Below are 17,773 nucleotides of genomic sequence, written 5' to 3' on the forward strand. Positions count from 1 at the left end.
TTCATCAAACTCTGACTTTGAGAATCCCTCCACAAACAATCTTTTTCTCTTACTGTCTGCTATTTACTGACCCTGACAGTGCCATATCTCATAAGTTCAATGCTATACACACAGGTTGACCATATGAGTTTGTTTTTAATTATGGTCAATGCACCATTTCCCTGTGGATCAGAATGAATTCAATGATTTTTCAAGTGTGACAAAGACAGAAATAGTATAAAAAAATTCCTCTACATCTCAAAAAAATTTTGTTCCGTCAAACTGTTAATTTCAATATTTTCTCGCCAATTAAATGTTTTACTCTTTCCTCTTTCCAATATTTGCCTTTAAAGACCCTCCCTCCACTGTACACAATGAATTTCTTCCCCAACATTATTTTTTTCACTCTGTGTCTTCCTTGCTTTCATCACTTGTTCTACTATCCTCTTCCTTATTCTCCAAATTTCTTCTGAGCATCTCATAAAGAATAACTGATAAGTTATATTGTATACCAATAACCCTCATTTAACATGATGGTTAAAACTACTGCTCTAAAATTTACTCCCTCTAGATTATTTCAACTCAAGACATTGTCATATGCCCATTGCATCAACAATTAGAATATACTAGGACACAGGATTTAGTAGTGGTCATGCATAATAAATGCTTATCATATGTATTACTTACCTTCAACATATTCCTTTATCCTCTGCTCTCGTCCTTGTTTAGCATTACCAGAGGATCGCTGAAATGAAGAACATGCAACTTTTTCAGAAGACTCACAGAGACAAAAATATTTCTCAATCACAATTTAAAGAGAAATACAAATATATTTCTTTTGAAAACTGTGAGATAAAAGTAAGTAAACCCCCAAGGAAAACTGAAAATTGCAGAACAGAAACTCATCCATGCTCACCAGATTCTGGGAAACTCTTGTTATCATATGGAAATTGAGAGTTTCAATCCAGTATGAAGCACAAAGACACATATTCACTGACAATCTACTAACTGATGTTCATATTTCCACAAGGACCTCACTTCAACAACCCTGATGCTCTTTAGCATCTCTCACCAATAGAGAATATTTATTTCAAACTGATTTTGACAATTTTTTACATCAGTAATGGCTATTATGAATTTTTAGATAATGAAGACAATTGAATCTAAGAATGACTTTGGAATCTGAGTGAGATACCTGATGTGAAATGAGAAGTTGCAATACATAATGTTAGACAGAAAGGGAACAGTGTGGCTGTTGGTTTATTTGATCTTCTACAGGATAAAAGGTCAAAACTTCTTCTGTGAATCAGATGAACAAATTTAAAGTACAGCAAAATATGTTCATATATATTCCCATTACAAGACTGTTCATACCCATGGAGAAGAGCATGCAGGTAGTTCCATTCAATAAACAATAATGAAGTGGAATTGTGGAAGGACACAGTGGCACAGTAGAACACAGAACATAGTGAGTGTGTCCTGAGTGGTGTGCAGCTACACCATGAAGAAGCGAATACAGCCATGGATAGAACCATAGGGGGCAACGGCAGAGAGCCAGTGACAAAGTGAAGGTCATGGATATTGCCTTTTAGAATAACCGAAGCATCAGTTGCAGAAATGGCCTGCTGCATTGCCAGGGAAAACTGTCTGAGTTGCTGAGGGAAAGCTGCCCTCTGGGGTGCTCAGTGGGAGAATCCCAGAATTATCACCCAATCCCTACTCCACTGAAGTCCATCAGTTACAGCAAGAAGAGACTTGGATTCTGCCTAGGATGTCAAGAAGTGATGTACACTGATATCACTGAATGACAAACTATCTTCACAGTATGGTCCCAGTAGTGAGAATGACAGGAAAGTACCAGAAGCTCAGGACAGAAGGTCCTGGAGTCTGAATGTTTGCCATCAATTGAATGGAGGCCAGAGGGGCAACAACCCATTTCAAACTGCTCTATGGAGTTTACTAACACAGAAAAACTGTGTGTACTTAAAAGATGGAGAAAGACACAGGCATGCTGTGATGGAGTCTGTTAAAATGCTGCAAGCTTACAGTACTCCTACCAAGCACACATCTTGCAGGACCAGGCACCCATGTATGTTCAGACACAGTGGGAGGATAATCCACAGTGAATTGGAGCACTGCATGCTCCTAACTAACTTGCTCAAAGCCTCTTGGTGTAGAGATTGTAGTACAACTCAGTTCCCAGGCCCCGAGTGTGGCACAGTTTGTGAGAAAGCTCCATTCATCCCTCAATCATATTCTTGGGTACAAGAAGTAGTAGTGAGCATGAATATTCCTCTGAATGTTTCCACATTCACTCAGCACACCCTGGACATACGAGCAGAGGAAATGAGGCTCCACTCTGTACCGTCAGGGTTGCCTTATTTGTTCTTGAGTGAAGTAGGCACAAGTGGTAGCCACCAAAGCTATTGCATTATAAAGCAGAATTCCTAGACAGATGGGTTTCTATTTAAAATACATAAGCCAGTGGACATCTGAAATTATGGTTGATGTTGCTCCTGGAGTTTTGACATTTAAGGACTCTGTGTTTGTCACATTATTTGTCTTCTTCTGTTCTGAATTACTATGATTGTTTGGTTTCCTTTCTTGTTTTTGTTTTTCTCTTTGGTTCTCCTGGAGTCTCTGATTTTTTTTCTCTACTTTTCATCCTCTGTGAGTCTCCTATTCCCCCAACATTCTCCTTGTTACCTTTGTTCCCTCTATCTTAGAATTTAACTAAACTCATACCACATTTTGCAGCAACTTGCTCACTGATTTATCATTTCTCTTTTTCAGTGTGTGGAGGCATGGTGACTTGGAATTTGCAGAATGCTTTACTTATAAGTAGTGGCAGGTGCTGGAAGTGATTATCTCTGCATAATCACATGTTGGTAAGTAACCCTGGAACTTTTGTCATGCCCATTTGACATTTATTTACTGGCATATAACCCCTGATCCCAGGACATCCAACAGAGAAAACAGCTGTCTGAATGGACCCAAAAATAACAGTGAAAGGATAAATTATTCTAATACATGAACAACCATGAGATTTAAGTATAAAGGCCACAAGACAAAAGAAGGCCTTAACACACATCCAAACTATCAAAATTCACCAATACCTTCCTCCATAGATTCATAGTCTTACATCTCCTGAAAGATTGTGATAAATAATATTTACACAATTATATTACTTTGTGCCTGGGAAGGAAATGAATGGGGGAGTTATTGTTAGTTTCATCAGAGCAAATATCCCATCCTGGAAGCTGATTTTCCAAAGGGCATGTGGGTATGTGTAAAAAGCTCCTACCCTACTTTGATGTAGACACTGAAGTCAAGGCACAGGGACATCTACAAACTTCACATTAGTGACTAGTAATACAAAACTCACTCTTTGAGACACTGGGATTGACCAGCCTTTACCATGAATGCATTTCTTGGCCATTACTACACTATATCCTCAAAATTCCACCCAGATTTTAAGCTCTTATATGTGTCATTAACACAATGATAATAGAAGTAGGTTATCAACCGCAAGTACAAGAAATCATCAGAAAACTGTGCTTCAACACAAAGAAAATTGTTCTATCAAATACCATGGATTCAGAAAGCAATTGTAGTTGTAAACCCAGTTAAATGCTTTCTGACTTAGGTGTGTAATGATGATCCATGGATTTTAAGAGTCTTCAGAAAGTGAATTTCATTATTAAAGCAAGGAAAACTATTCGAAACGAATTTACAAACCTTTCCCCGCTTCTTCTTAGTACCATGAAGAGTTTTTTCCCGATCCTCTGGTGTTACATCTGAATGACATTCTGGTGACAAATACAGAAATTTACTTAGGTTCCTCAGAACAGTTATCAAAGATGGTACACTATCAGAATAATAAGGAAACCCTCTACTAATAATTTTTTAATATATTCCCAAATACACATTCACAATAAGCCTACATTTTTGATGAGTGTTCATATCAAAATTTATATTGCTGTTGCAGGGGTGCTGGTTACTGACCTGGGATTGAAGGCAAGGCTTGTGCACACCTGGCTAAAGCCATGCAAGTGTGTTTCATTCCTAGACTTCTTATAGTATACGGAGACCCTGCCTCTGTACTGTGCCTAGACTAGCTTGAACCCCCACTCCCCCCGTGTTGTAACTGGGATTGCATAAGTGTTCAATGTTTCTATCATCTTTTGGTTTTGTAGGAAATACTTCTACTGAGCCAGAGCTTTCCCAATCCACTTGGGAATGCAATGACCCTCACTGGATTCAATGCACATAAGGACTGCAGATGATTCAGCACCCAAAATAAATGAAAAACCCTCAAAAATGCATATTAAAAATACCACAGACACCTGAAAATTCACACTTTTCACTCTTCTCAATCTCAGATGAGAAAATTTGAAACAACCCCTGTTCATCAATAGAACTTTAAAATTGATGTTTTTTCAACTTTATATACGAAGACCCTGTTCTTTATATCATGCTTTTATATCCCTTCTGAAAAATATCTTCTCTAAAGACACTCTCTGCTAAATGAGGACTGTTTCCCTATGCCTGTCTTTCTGTGATTCTTTCTTTAGGCTTCTGTAAGTTTTCAAGTTCTTCTACCAATGTAAACCTACACTGAGGAAGAGAAATGAGACCATGAATTGAAGGACAAAGGCAGGACCCTGTATGGATGAAAACCAAGCTGATGTCAGAATGTAAGAACACATATCTCTAAAGTACAGTATAAGAATCATGTCACCCATCATATTTCTGTGTCCCTTCCTCTATTTGCACTGCAAGTACAGATGTAAACTGCTACAATCATGATCCTGAGAATTGTACAATTCTTTTCTCATTAAAAGAACTTGTGTGCACTCATCAGATAGCATATGCAATTGTAGAATGTCAGTTCAAAAATTATTTATCTCTGTCCATACCTTTGGGGGACATGGGCACACTGTCAATTCCTGTATCTTCTGGTTTAGCCATGTTTTCATTTCTTGATTCAGTCAAAGATGAAGACTTAAGACCCACATTTACCAATCAATGTATAAGAAGATAAATAGTGAGATGTGGTACTCACAAGGGGAAAAAAATGAACTGAATTGGAACAGATTTATCAGATTATCACTGAAAATTTAGGGTTCAAGAATATTGAGGTGTTTACCAAAATGACTATTTTGGTTTCAATGGTAAAGTTAGCAATACCTTCTGTTTAATAAGGAGCCCAGTTTGACAAATGTGAGTTTCAAAAGACTTTTCCTGAGATGACTGTCTTATGTAAAATAGCTCTCAAACAAGGAGAACAGAGCTCAGTTAAAGCACACACCTAGTGCATACCCAAGACCCTAGACTAAATAACAAATAATAACAAATCAAAAATGAAAAGATAACTCTCTTTAATAAAACAATCAATGTTTCTAGAATAATATGCACCTCATGTCAATAACTAATGTGATGTAACACAGACCAAATGCCTGGTACTTCTGGGAGGAGGAACATGTAGCTGCAGTTATCAAATGTTACCAGTTCCCATTCCTACAGTAAAATCAGGACTAACGTAAACTCAATTCTCTGCTGAATGCAAATACACGAAAGCAAGATGAAATGCTTTATATTTCTTCCACAATACTCTTTTTCCATTTGTTCAAGAGATGTGCTCAGCTTGAATGCTAGATTAATGTTTCCCATTGAATAACCACTGTCCTGAAATATGATCCAGTGGCTCATCCCAGAGATTTCTCTAAAGGGAGGTCCACTGTCTGGCTAAGCCTAAAGTACTCTGGGGAATCAGAGCATAGGAATCACCTGAGAATAGGTTAGAAATGTAGAAACAAAGACTTGCTGAATCACAATGTGCTATCTGGATGTAGTTCCCAACAGATGGCTCACTCACATGTTGGTGTGTTGTAGTCTCTATTGATTGTCTTTCAGTTCCTCTACCTTAATGTACTACTTAAAATATCACCACAGATAACTCTGGTTCAGTCCCTCCATGTGAAGCTCTATAATAAGTTAGTAACTTTCCAAAAGACTTTTTCATCAAACTCTGACTTTGAGAATCCCTCCACAAACAATCTTTTTCTCTTACCCCCTGCTATTTACTGACCCTGACAGTGCCATATCTCATAAGTTCAATGCGATACACACAGGTTGACCATACGAGTTTGTTTTTAATTGTGGTCAACACACCATTTCTCTGTGTGATCGAAATCAATTCAATGATTTTCCAAGCATCACAAAGACAGAAAAAGTATAAAAAATTCCTCTACATCTCAAAAAAATTTTGGTCCATCAAACTTTTAAATTCAATGTTTTCTCACAAATTAAATGTTTTACTCTTTCCTCTTTCCAATATTTGCCTTCAAAGACTCTCCCACCACTGTACACATTGAATTTTTTCTCCAACACTATTTTTTTACTCTGTGTCTTCCTTGCTTTCATCAATTGTTCTACTCTACTCTTTCTTTTTCTCCAAAATTCTTTTCTTCTGAGCATCTTCTGGAGAACAACTGATAAGATACTTTGTATACCAATACCATCATTTAGTATGATGGTTAAAACTACTGCTCTAAAATTTATTCCCTCTAGATTATTTCAACTCAAGACATTGTCATATGCCCATTGCATCAACAATTAGAATATACTAGGATAAAGATTGTAGTAGTGGTCCCACATACAAAGTGCTTATCATATATATTGCTCACCTTCCACATGTTCTTTTATCCTCTGCTCTCCTCCTTGTTTAGCATTACCAGAGGATCGCTGAAATGAAGCACATGAAGCTTTTTCAGAAGACTCACAGAGACAAAAATATTTCTCAATCACAATTTAAAGAGAAATACAAATATATTTCTTTTGAAAACTGTGAGATAAAAATAAGTAAACCCCCAAGGAAAACTGAAAATTTCAGAACAGAAACTCATCCATGCTCACCAGATTCTGGGAAACTCTTGTTATCATATGGAAATTGAGAGTTTCAATCCAGTATGAAGCACAAAGACACATATTCACTGACAACCTACTAACTGATGTTCATATTTCCACAAGGACCTCACTTCAACAACCCTGATGCTCTTTAGCATCTCTCACTAATAGAGGATATTTATTTCAAACAGATTTTGACAATTTTTTTATGTCAGCAACAGGAATTATGCATTATTATATATCAAAGACAATTGAATCAAAGAATGACTTTGGAATCCAAGTGAGATACATGGTATAAAACAACAAGTTGCAATGCATTATGTTAGACAGAAAGGGAACAATGTGTCTGTTGGTTTATTTTTATCCTCTAGGGCTTAGAAGGCCAAAACTTCTTCTGTGAATCAGATGAACAAAAGTCAAAGCATTGCAAAATATGTTTGTATATATTCCCATTACATGACTCTTCATACCCATGGAGAACAGCATGCAAGTAATTTCATTGAATAAATAATAATTAAGTGGAATTTCAGAAGGACACAGTGGCACAGTAGAATACAGAACATAGTGAGTGCTCCCTGATTGGTGTGCAGCTGCACCATGAAGCAAATACAGCCATGGATAGAACCATAGGGGGCAACGGCAGAGAGCCAGTGACAAAGTGAAGGTCATGGATATTGCCTTTTAGAGTAACCAAAGCATCAGTTGCAGAAATGGCCTGCTGCACTGCCAGGGAAAACTGTCTGAGTTGCTGAGGGAAAGCTGAGAATCCCAGAATTATCACCCAATCCCTACTCTACTGAAGTCCATCAGTTACAGCAAGAAGAAACTTGGATTCTGCCTATGGTGTCAAGAATGTCATGTGCACTAACATTCTTCTGAGCAGTTTCTCATGGAGCAGGGTCAGGAGACTTCTTCACTAGAATTGATTTTTTCATGGATTCCTTCCTGGGATTACAGGAACCATGACCCTTTTTTTTATCTCCAAAACCCAACCATGACCAGAATTCACTGAGACATGATGCATTCAGACAAGGTATGAAGCTGGGTCTAAAAAAGTAAGGAAGGCACAAATCTCAGAGCTCTGGACAGCTGACGAAAGGGACAACAGTCAAATTTGGGAGAAAATGGTCATTCACTTAATTTTCTCAGGAAGGGTATATGAAGATTGGTGACAGAAAGCCAATGTTGCACCAAGATGAATGCTGGTGCCCAAAGCTACACACAGAGTATATCAACATGTGTGTAGTCACAACCTCCATTCTCACAGGGAGCTGGCAAATTTAATTCACACTCACCACTGAAGCTGTGCCATAATGTCCCTGGCAATTCTGAGAGATGCCTGAGGGGAAACCAGCTGAAACAGGCTCTCCTCCTAGCATTGACTCTGTGAGGAATCAGGAATGCTTGCATTTCTGATATCTACAAAACTGAGTGACCACCTATCTCTAAGGGAATTGAGGTTGAGCAACCTCATAGTCTGTTCCCAGGAGTCAGAATGACAGGGATGTGCCAAAAGCTCAGGACAGAAGCAGTTTGAGTCTGAAATTTGGCCATCTATTGAATCGAGTCCAGTGAGCAACCACCCTTTTCAAACTGGTGCATTCAGTTTAGTAGCACAAAGTAAAACCTGTGTACTGCCACAGGGGAAAAAGACATAGGCCTGCTCTGATGGCCTGCTCTGATGATAAAATGCTGCAAGCTTGCAGTACTCCTACCAAGCACACATCTTGCAGGACCAGGCACCCATGTATGCTCAGTTATGAGCACTGCATGCTCCTAACTCAGTTATGAATGTCCTCCTGGTGTAGAAACTCTACTAAAACTCAGTCCCCAGGCTCCCAGTGTGGCACGGTTTATGAGAAAGCTCCATTTATTTCCTCAATCATATCCATGGTTTCAAGCAGAAGTACCGAGAATGGATATTCCTATGCAAGTTTCCACATTCAATCATCAGCACGCCCTGGGCATGTGAGCAGAGGGAATGAGGCTCCACTCTGTACTGTCAGGGTTGCCCTACTTGGGCTCAAGTAAAGAAAGAACAAAAGGAATGACAGTTCTTTCACAGAAGCCCCAAAGCTCTTGGATTATTAAGCAGAATTCCTAGACAGATGGATATCTGTTTGAAATACATCAGCCAGTGGATATATAAAATTATGGTTGATGTTGCTCCAGGATTCTTGCAGGTAAGATCTCTGTGTTGGTCACATTATTTGTCTTCTTCTGTTCTGAATTACTATGATTGTTTGGTTTCCTTTCTTGTTTTTGCTTTTCACCTTGGCTTTCCTGGAGTCTCTGATTCTTTTTCTGCACTTTTCTTCCACTGTGTGTCATCTCTCCCCCCAACATTCCCCTTGTTACCTTTGTTCCCTCTGTCTTGGAATTTAGCTAAACTCCTATCCCATTTTGCAGCCACTTGCTCACTGATTTTTCATTTCCTTTTATCTGTGGTGGAGGCATGGTGGTCCTTTGAAATAAACATTTACTTGAAAGTTGAAGAATTGTTTACTTCTAAGTAGCAACAGGTGCTGGTGGTGATTATACATAAAGATGTGCTGGTGAGTAACCCCGGAACTTTGGTCATGCCCATTTGACATTTTTTCACTGACATATAACCCCTGATTCCAGGACATCCGACAGAGAAAGCAGTCATCTGAAAGGACCCAAATATAAAAGTGGAAGAAAAAGCTATGCTAATGCATGCACAATCCTGAGAATAAGTATAAAGGCCACTAGATAAAAGAATGCCTTAACACACATTCGAAATATTAAAATTCACCAATATACCTCCATCTATAGATTCATAGTCTTACTTATCCTGAAGAGATGTGATAAATAAAATTTACACAATTATATTTCTTTCCTATCTGGGAAGAATATGAAAGGGTGAGTTACTGTTAGTGCCCTCAGAGCAAGTGTTTCAGCCTGGAAGCTAATTTTCCAAAAGCAGTTGGGTATATGTAAGGAGCCTCTGCCCTCCCTTGATCTAGACACTGAATCAAGGCACAATGACATCTGTGACCTTGACATTAATGACTGGTAATATGAAATTCACCCTTTGAGCCACTGGAATTGACCAGTCTTTACCATGAATGCATTCCTTGACCATTACTACACTGTTTGTTCAAAATTCCACCCGGATTTTAAGCCCTTCTATTTGTTGTTAATACAATGATGATAGAAGGAGGTTATCAACTGCAAGCACAAGAAATCATCAGAAAACTGTGCTTCAACACCAAGATAACATTGATCTACAAAATACGATGGATTCAGAAAGCAATTGTAATTGTAAACCCATTTGAAATGTTCTCTGACTTAGGTATGAAATGATGATCTATGGATTATAAAGCTATTCAGAAATTGAATTTTATTATTAAAGCAAGGAAAACTATAGGAAACCAGGAAGTTAAACAGACAAGTTTACAAACCTTTGTCCACTTCTTCTTAGTGCCATGAAGAGTTTTTGCCCCATCCTCTGGTGTCACATCTGAATGAGGTTCTGCTGACAAATATACAAATTTACTTAGGCTCCTCAGAACAGTTATAAAAGTGGGTTCTCCATCAGAGTTGAAAGGAAACCCTCTAATATTAATTTACTTATAACTTCCCAAATACACATTTATAATAAGCCTAAATTTTGGATGACTATTCATGTCAAAATTTATGTTACTCTTGCATGGGGCTCAGTATAGTCCTGGGACTGAATGCAGGGCTTGTGCACACCTGGATAAAGCCCTGCAACTGAATTTCATTTCTAGGCCTTTTATAGTCTTTTGAGACCCTGCCCCTGTACTATGCCTAGGCTGACTTGAATACCCCCGTGGGGGTGTTGTAACTGGGATTGCAGAAGTGTTCATTGATCCTAGCACTTATTGATCTTGAAGGAAGTATTTCCACTGAGCCAAAACTTCCCCAAACCACTTGGCACTGACAATCACTGGATTCAAAGGACTTAAGGATTGTAGAAGATTCAGCACCAAAGGTAAATGATGTAACCTCAGAAATGAATTGTTAAAATACCATAGACACATGGATATTAACACTTTTCATTCTTCTCTATCTCAGAATAGAAACTTTAAAAAAAACCCTGTTCATCAATATGACTTTTCAAATTGATATTTTTACTTTTAAATGAAGACCCTGTCCCTTATATTTGACTTGCTTTTTTGAATCCTTCTGAAAAATGTCTTCTCTAAAGATTCTGTCTGCTGAATGAAGACTACATCACTGTTACTATCTTTCTGTGATTCGTTCTTTGGGCTTCCATAAATTTTCAAGTTTTTCTACTGGACCATAATGATGCAAATTGTACACTGATTCTTTATATATATATCCCTTGAGCTTCACACAGGAGACCATTCATTCACCACATCCTGTCAGTGTTCTTTATATCTTTAACCCCACATTTAGTTTGTGATTTTCTTCTAAGTGCAAACAGAGATAAATTTTGTGGTGGATGATTTTTCTACAAGTCAAACTGGGCTGAGAGTTAAAGTATCAGGATATCAGCCAAACTAAATAATGGATGAGATCTTGGAAGGCCTTACAAGAGAGAATGGCAGCTCTTAAATTTCAATGGAATCAGTTTTTTTTTTTTCTAAAATATTCTGAATGGTGATGAGGATTGCCAGAGGATAGGGGAGACTAAGGAAATAATAAAGACAATCAAACAGAACACATCCTATGAAAGTTTCCTATATAAGGTTAATAAATTCAGGGATGAATAATCTCAAAGAGTGGTTCACAGATGTATGTGCACCAGAACAAAATTACTCTATGTTATGGGTGCGATGGAGATGAGTGGTATACGCATATGTGGAAAAAAATGAATAAGTAGAAGGCAGAAGTGCAATACAAACAGGACTTTGACTTCAATGGAAGTAATATATCCAGGATCAGTTATGTGTGAAGAAAGAAGTTTCCCTAGTGAATGAAAATACAAACCTGGGTGTGTGGAAAGGAGTCTCTGTTCACAACTAAACAAAACCAAACATATCAGATGAGATGGGAAATGAATTCCTTGAACTGTTTACCTTTGGTTATACTTTTATGCACCTTTCTATTTTGAGGGAAATCATTTAGGTGTTTTATTTGGAATGTCCTGCAAGTAGTATCTATGAGACTCCTAAACTTGTAAGAGAGATCTGGACGTAAATCTCAGTGTTAAAGCACATGATTAGCATGCAAAAGGGAATGGGATTTAATCTCAATTATAGACAACAAAAAGAACAGAAGATAAAGGTTACAAACAAGAAAAAGTATGGACATGCAGTAGTAACTTTGGATATATAATTCATAGTGACTTCTCTGGATCCTGAATCATTGTTCTCTACACTGTACAACACCAAATCTAACAGTAATGGGGAAATACAGTAGAGTAAATCTGTCATGGCTTTCCTGTGGACATATGAATCCACAACAGTGAATCTTCTTATCCTGTATATTCACAATTTATCTAAAATAATATATTATTTAACTTTGTTAATATGATCCTGACCACATGAATTATCATACACACAATGCAAAGTGTGAACATATGTACAACACACACAAATCAAGTACTCAATAGACTGGGTGTCATATTGGAAAGAATATTATTTTAAGTGATGAGCTACCATATTTACTAGATTGCTGTCAAACTCCTAAGATCACAAAAAGTGTTTGCATCACTCATATAAAAGTTTATGTTGGTGCCCTCTGTCCACCTCTCCAGTAAAGATTTATAAATATTGGGGGAAAAATTAATGTGTAATCATCCATCTTTGTGATGTCCTAAGAATGTAGTGACTCCAACACAGAAAAGAGAAGGCAGATGTATCTGAGAAAAAAGTTACAATTTAAAAATATTTGACTGGTCTTTAATGAAGAACTACCATTAAACCTCATGAAATTATTCCAAAAACTAGGAAAGGAGGGAACCCGTCCAATCTCATTACAAGAAGCTTGTATAACCCTGATAGCCAAATCACAGAAAGGCATGCAGGGAAAGAAAACATCAGACCACTATCCTTGATGAATATAGATGCAAAAATTCTCCATAAAATACTGGTGAATTACATTCAAAAACACATTAGAAAGACAGTGCACCATGATAAAGTGGGTTTCATTCCAGGGATGTGAGGTTTGTTCAACATACAGAAATCAAAAATGTAACACATCACACAAATAGACTTAAGACAAGAACCACAGGATCATCTCATGAGATACACAATAACCAGTTCACAAAAAAATTGGGCATACATTCAATTTAAGTGTATGGGAAAAACTTAAGTTAATTGAAACATACCTCAACATTGCAAAAGGTAGAGAGGACAAACCCTAGGTCAACATCTTCTCCATGGACCCAAACTAAAGGTATTCCCTCTAGAACAGAAACAAGGAAGGAATGGCCACTGTTACCACCTCTAATAAATATTGTCCATAAATTTCTAGCCAGAGTAATTAGGCAAATGAAAGAAATTAAGAGAATATGAATAGGGAAACAAGAGTTCAAAATACTTTTTTGTCCATGATATGATTCTATATTTAAAAAACCAGTAAACTCCACCAGTCAACTCCTAGAATTTATACATGAATTGGACAAAGTAGCAGGATAGAATATTAATGCACAGAAATCATTTACATTCCTATAAGCCAAAGATGAATCAGCTGAAAGAGAAATTAAAAAAACCAGAACATTTAAAAGAACTTCCAAAAAATAAAATTTAGGAATAAAGGTAACAAAAAGGGGGAGATCATTTTCAATGAAAACTATAGACCAACAGAAAGTAATTCAGGAAGCTCTGAGAAGTTGGAAAGAGCTCTAGTGTCCTTGGACAGGCTGAATTACTATTGTCAAATGGTCATATTAGGGAAAGCAGGACACAGACTGAATGCAATTAACATTAACACTCCAATTGATGTTCATCATAGAAATAGAGAAAGCAGCCATGAAATTCATTTGGAAAAATAAGAGGCCCAGAAGAGCTCAAGCAATCCTTAGCTAGAAAACACAAACAGGAGTCATCAGAAAACCAGGGCTTAAATTCAACTTCAGAGCTACAGCAACACAAATAGCTTGATAGGGACACCAAAACAGGCAAGCAGACCAATGGGACAGAAGAGAAACACAGAGACACACCCACATTAATACAGATATCTCATACTAGACAAGGGGGCCATAAACACACACTGGAGAAAAGATAATCTCTTCAACAAATGGTGCTGGGCAAACTCAAAATTTGTACATAATAGAATGAAAGTGAACATGTCTTTCACTCTACACAAAAATCAAATCTCAGTGAATCAAAGACCTAGAAATTAGACCAGAAATCCTACCCCTACTAAAACAATGGCAAGCACAACAACTTGATATCTTGGTACAGTAACAAGACACCTAATCCACAAGAAATTAAATCAAAAACCAGTAAATGGGATGACATTAATTTAAAAAGCTTGTCTATAGTAAAAGTAACATTTCAAAGAGTATGAAGGGAGAGCCTGCTGAATAGAAAAATCTTTCCAAACTGCACATCAGATAAAGTGCAAATTTCCAGGATACACAATATCTCAGAAAGTTGAACACCAGAAAAACAAACCAACCAGCCTGTAAATAAGCAATGAAATTGAGCAGGCACTTCTCAGAAGAAGAAATAAGAATGACCAACATATCTGTGAAAAAATATTCAACCTCACTAGTAATCAGAGGAATCCAAATTAAAACTGGACAGAGACTCCATCTTGCTTGCATTGGGATGCAATGATCAAGCATTCAAATAGCCACTAAATTGAGCAGGGATGTGGAGTCAAGCATGCACTCACACATTGCTAGCATGACAGCAAATTGCTGCAAGCAATTCTGGGAAGTGGTATAAGATTCCTCACAAAACTGGAAATAGAACTACCATATAACCCAGAAATCCAACTCCTCCATGTATATCCATAAGATTTAAAATTAGCATGCCACAGTGACACAGCCCCTTCAACAATTATAGCAGCCCCATTCACCATAGCTAAGCTCTGGAACTAACCAACATGCCCATCAACTGAAAAAACAAGATAAAAGGAACTGTGGTATATAAAAATAATGGAATATTAATCAGTCATATGGAGGAATGACTTCATGACATTTTTCAGTAAATGGATGGTTTGGGAGAATGTACTAAGTGAAACAAGGCAATCCAAAACCAGAGTTTGAATATTGTTGTTGATATGTGTTAACTGACACAAAATTACCAGGGAGTGGGGAGGGAAAGAAGTAAAGTTCAGGGGGCTGGGGAGATAGCTCAGTCGGTAGAGTGCTTGCCTTGTAAGCACAAGGCCATGGGTTCGATCCCCAGCACCCAAAAAAAAAAAAGAAGTAAAGTTCAATAGATCCTAATTAGAATAAGGTCTATCCCATGATCGTATCATTTTATCAAAATGGATTCTCTCTCATGAATAACTTAGAAGAATCAACATGCATTAAAACATTTTTCCTTACCCTTGTACATATTTATATTTCATCATGTGTGCAAACATGGACATTGGACTTACTATGTCAAATCTTTCCCTCAGATTTAGAAGAAGAAAATGAGAATTAGGAAGACAAAGAGTGCCAACAGTTCACATGTTTAAATATATTACTTTTGAGAGAATTGTTATGTGAAATTTACCAGAGTGAAGTATCCTCATATTCTTCATCCCAATTAATTTCTTTGGAAGAGTATCTTGCTTTGTAGTGGTAGACTGGACGGGTTTGGAAGACAGATATGAAACAAATATTATATATTTATACAGTATACACTTAATCATTCATGATACAAATCAACATGTAATTACCTTCAAGTCAGGAATTTTCTCTTGTAACACTGAAAAGCAAATGGCACATACATTACTGAACGTCAGTAGGACAAAACCACTCATGTTCCTTCTGAATCACTACACAGCGGAAACACATGCTTAGGTTTGATGATAATTAGTTTCTGTGAGTTTGCTTCTTTGTTGTTACTATAGTCAGGTGGTCAAAACATACTGGGGAACATCAGGAATAGAGGTTTCATAAAAAATGCAGTTAGCATTCCAAAAGTCAGATTATGTTTCCAAAGTTAAAAAACAATATAAAGGAATGTGTACCTAGACCAATGTACAGAAGGGTGGTGAGAAATGTGCACAATGCTTGAAGGACAAAAGCAGGACCCTGCATGGACAAAATCAAGACTGATGTGTGAATATGAGCACATAGCTCTAAAATAAAGGATAGGAATAATTTCATCCATCATATTACCCTTGTGTGTCCTTACATCTATTTGTTCTGCATATTTAGAAGTACACAGTTTCAATAATGGTCCTGGGAATCATACAATACATTTTTCATCACAGGAAATTGTCTTTACTTACCAATTCAGATATGGAATTGTAGAATGACAGAAAAATATTCTCTTTCCATACCTTTGGAGGACATGGACACACTGTCAATTGTGGTATCCTCTGATTTAGCCACCATATCATTTCTTGATCCACCCATATGAGAAGACATAGAACCCACATCTGAAAAATAACATAAAAGAAGGTAAGCACAGAAATGTAGTTCTCACCAGGAAAACAACATTAACTGAATTGGAACAGATTTATCAGATATCTAGTGACAATTTCTGTTTAAAAAACTTTGAAGATTATACCAAAAGCAAACATTTTGTTTTTGAATTAAACTTTGCAATGCCTCTGATGTGAACTTTTCAAGATTTTTCCTGAGATTACCACATTATCCAAAAATTAGCTCTCAAACAATGAAGAAGGAGCTCAGTAAAAGTGTATAGCCAGAGCAGGCCCAAGACCCTAGGCTAAAGAACAAACACCACCAGATACAACATGGAAAAATAGCTAGTTTTAATAAAACAGTCAAAGTTCCTAGAATAATATGCATTTCATGTCAATAACAATGGGATGTAAAACAGAGTCCCAGTGCCTGGTACTTTGGAGAGAGGAAACATGTAGCTCCAGTTATGAAATGCTGACAGTACCCATTCTTCCAGTAAAATCAGGACCACTATACTCTCATCTCTCTACTGAATGCAAATACACCAAAGCAAGATGAAATGCATTCTGTTTCTTCCACAATATCTCCTTCCAGTTGTCAAGAGACATGCTCTTTCCTGTACTATGATCCAGGGCTCCTCACTGAGATTTTCCTAAAGGGACAGCCATTCTCTTGCTACTCATAAGGTAGTCTAGGGAGTAGGAGCATTGGAAACACCTTAGAATACATTAGAAATGTAGACACAAAGACTTGCTCAACCAGAATATACACTCTGGAAATGGTCCTCAATAGATGATTCATTCAAGTGTTGGAGGATTGTAGTCTCTATTGATTGTCTCCCAGTTCCTCTACCTTAATGTACTACTTAAAATATTGCCACAGATTACTCTGGTTGATGTCCCTCCATTTGAAGCTCTATAAGGAGTCATCAAATCTATGTAGGACTTTTTATCAAACTTTGACTTTGCAATCACTCCACAAACAATCTTTTCCTCTTTCCCCATTCTCTATTTCACTCTAGACAGTACCAGTATCTCATGAGATGTTTAATGACATACACCCAGGTTGACCATATGGATTTGTATTCTATCTATGGTCAACACACCATTGCTCTGTGTGAACAGAATCAATTCAACGGTTTCCAAACAGTTAGAAAGACAGGAAATCTATGAAAAATTAATTTACCTCTCAGACAAGCTTTCGTTCTGGAATCTTACAAATTCTTCCTGCATCTTAAATATCTTACTCTTCCTCTTTCCAATGTTAGCCGTCAATATCCCTCCCTCCACTCCACACACTGGTTTTATTCCCCAATACTTATCTCCTGTACTCCTTATCTTTCTTGCTTTCATCACGTGTTCTACTCTCCTCTTTCTAATTCCCAAAATTTCC

General features: G+C 37.3%; 1 protein-coding gene across 1 annotated transcript in view; it reads right to left on the minus strand.

Moving 5' to 3' along the window:
• The window catches only part of LOC124985618 (ankyrin repeat domain-containing protein 36C-like), a 129,252-nt gene that overhangs the window by 85,714 nt on the left and 25,765 nt on the right, over window positions 1-17,773 (minus strand). The window contains exons 10-14 of the mRNA XM_047554326.1: window positions 16,294-16,392; window positions 10,314-10,384; window positions 4,899-4,983; window positions 3,718-3,788; window positions 667-724 (exon numbers count right to left, since the gene is read on the minus strand). Coding sequence (XP_047410282.1) covers window positions 667-724; window positions 3,718-3,788; window positions 4,899-4,983; window positions 10,314-10,384; window positions 16,294-16,392 — 384 coding nt within the window. The remainder of the gene's footprint in view (window positions 1-666; window positions 725-3,717; window positions 3,789-4,898; window positions 4,984-10,313; window positions 10,385-16,293; window positions 16,393-17,773) is intronic.

Source organism: Sciurus carolinensis, chromosome 5 (assembly GCF_902686445.1).
Source record: "Sciurus carolinensis chromosome 5, mSciCar1.2, whole genome shotgun sequence".
NCBI classification, from domain to species: domain Eukaryota; kingdom Metazoa; phylum Chordata; class Mammalia; order Rodentia; family Sciuridae; genus Sciurus; species Sciurus carolinensis.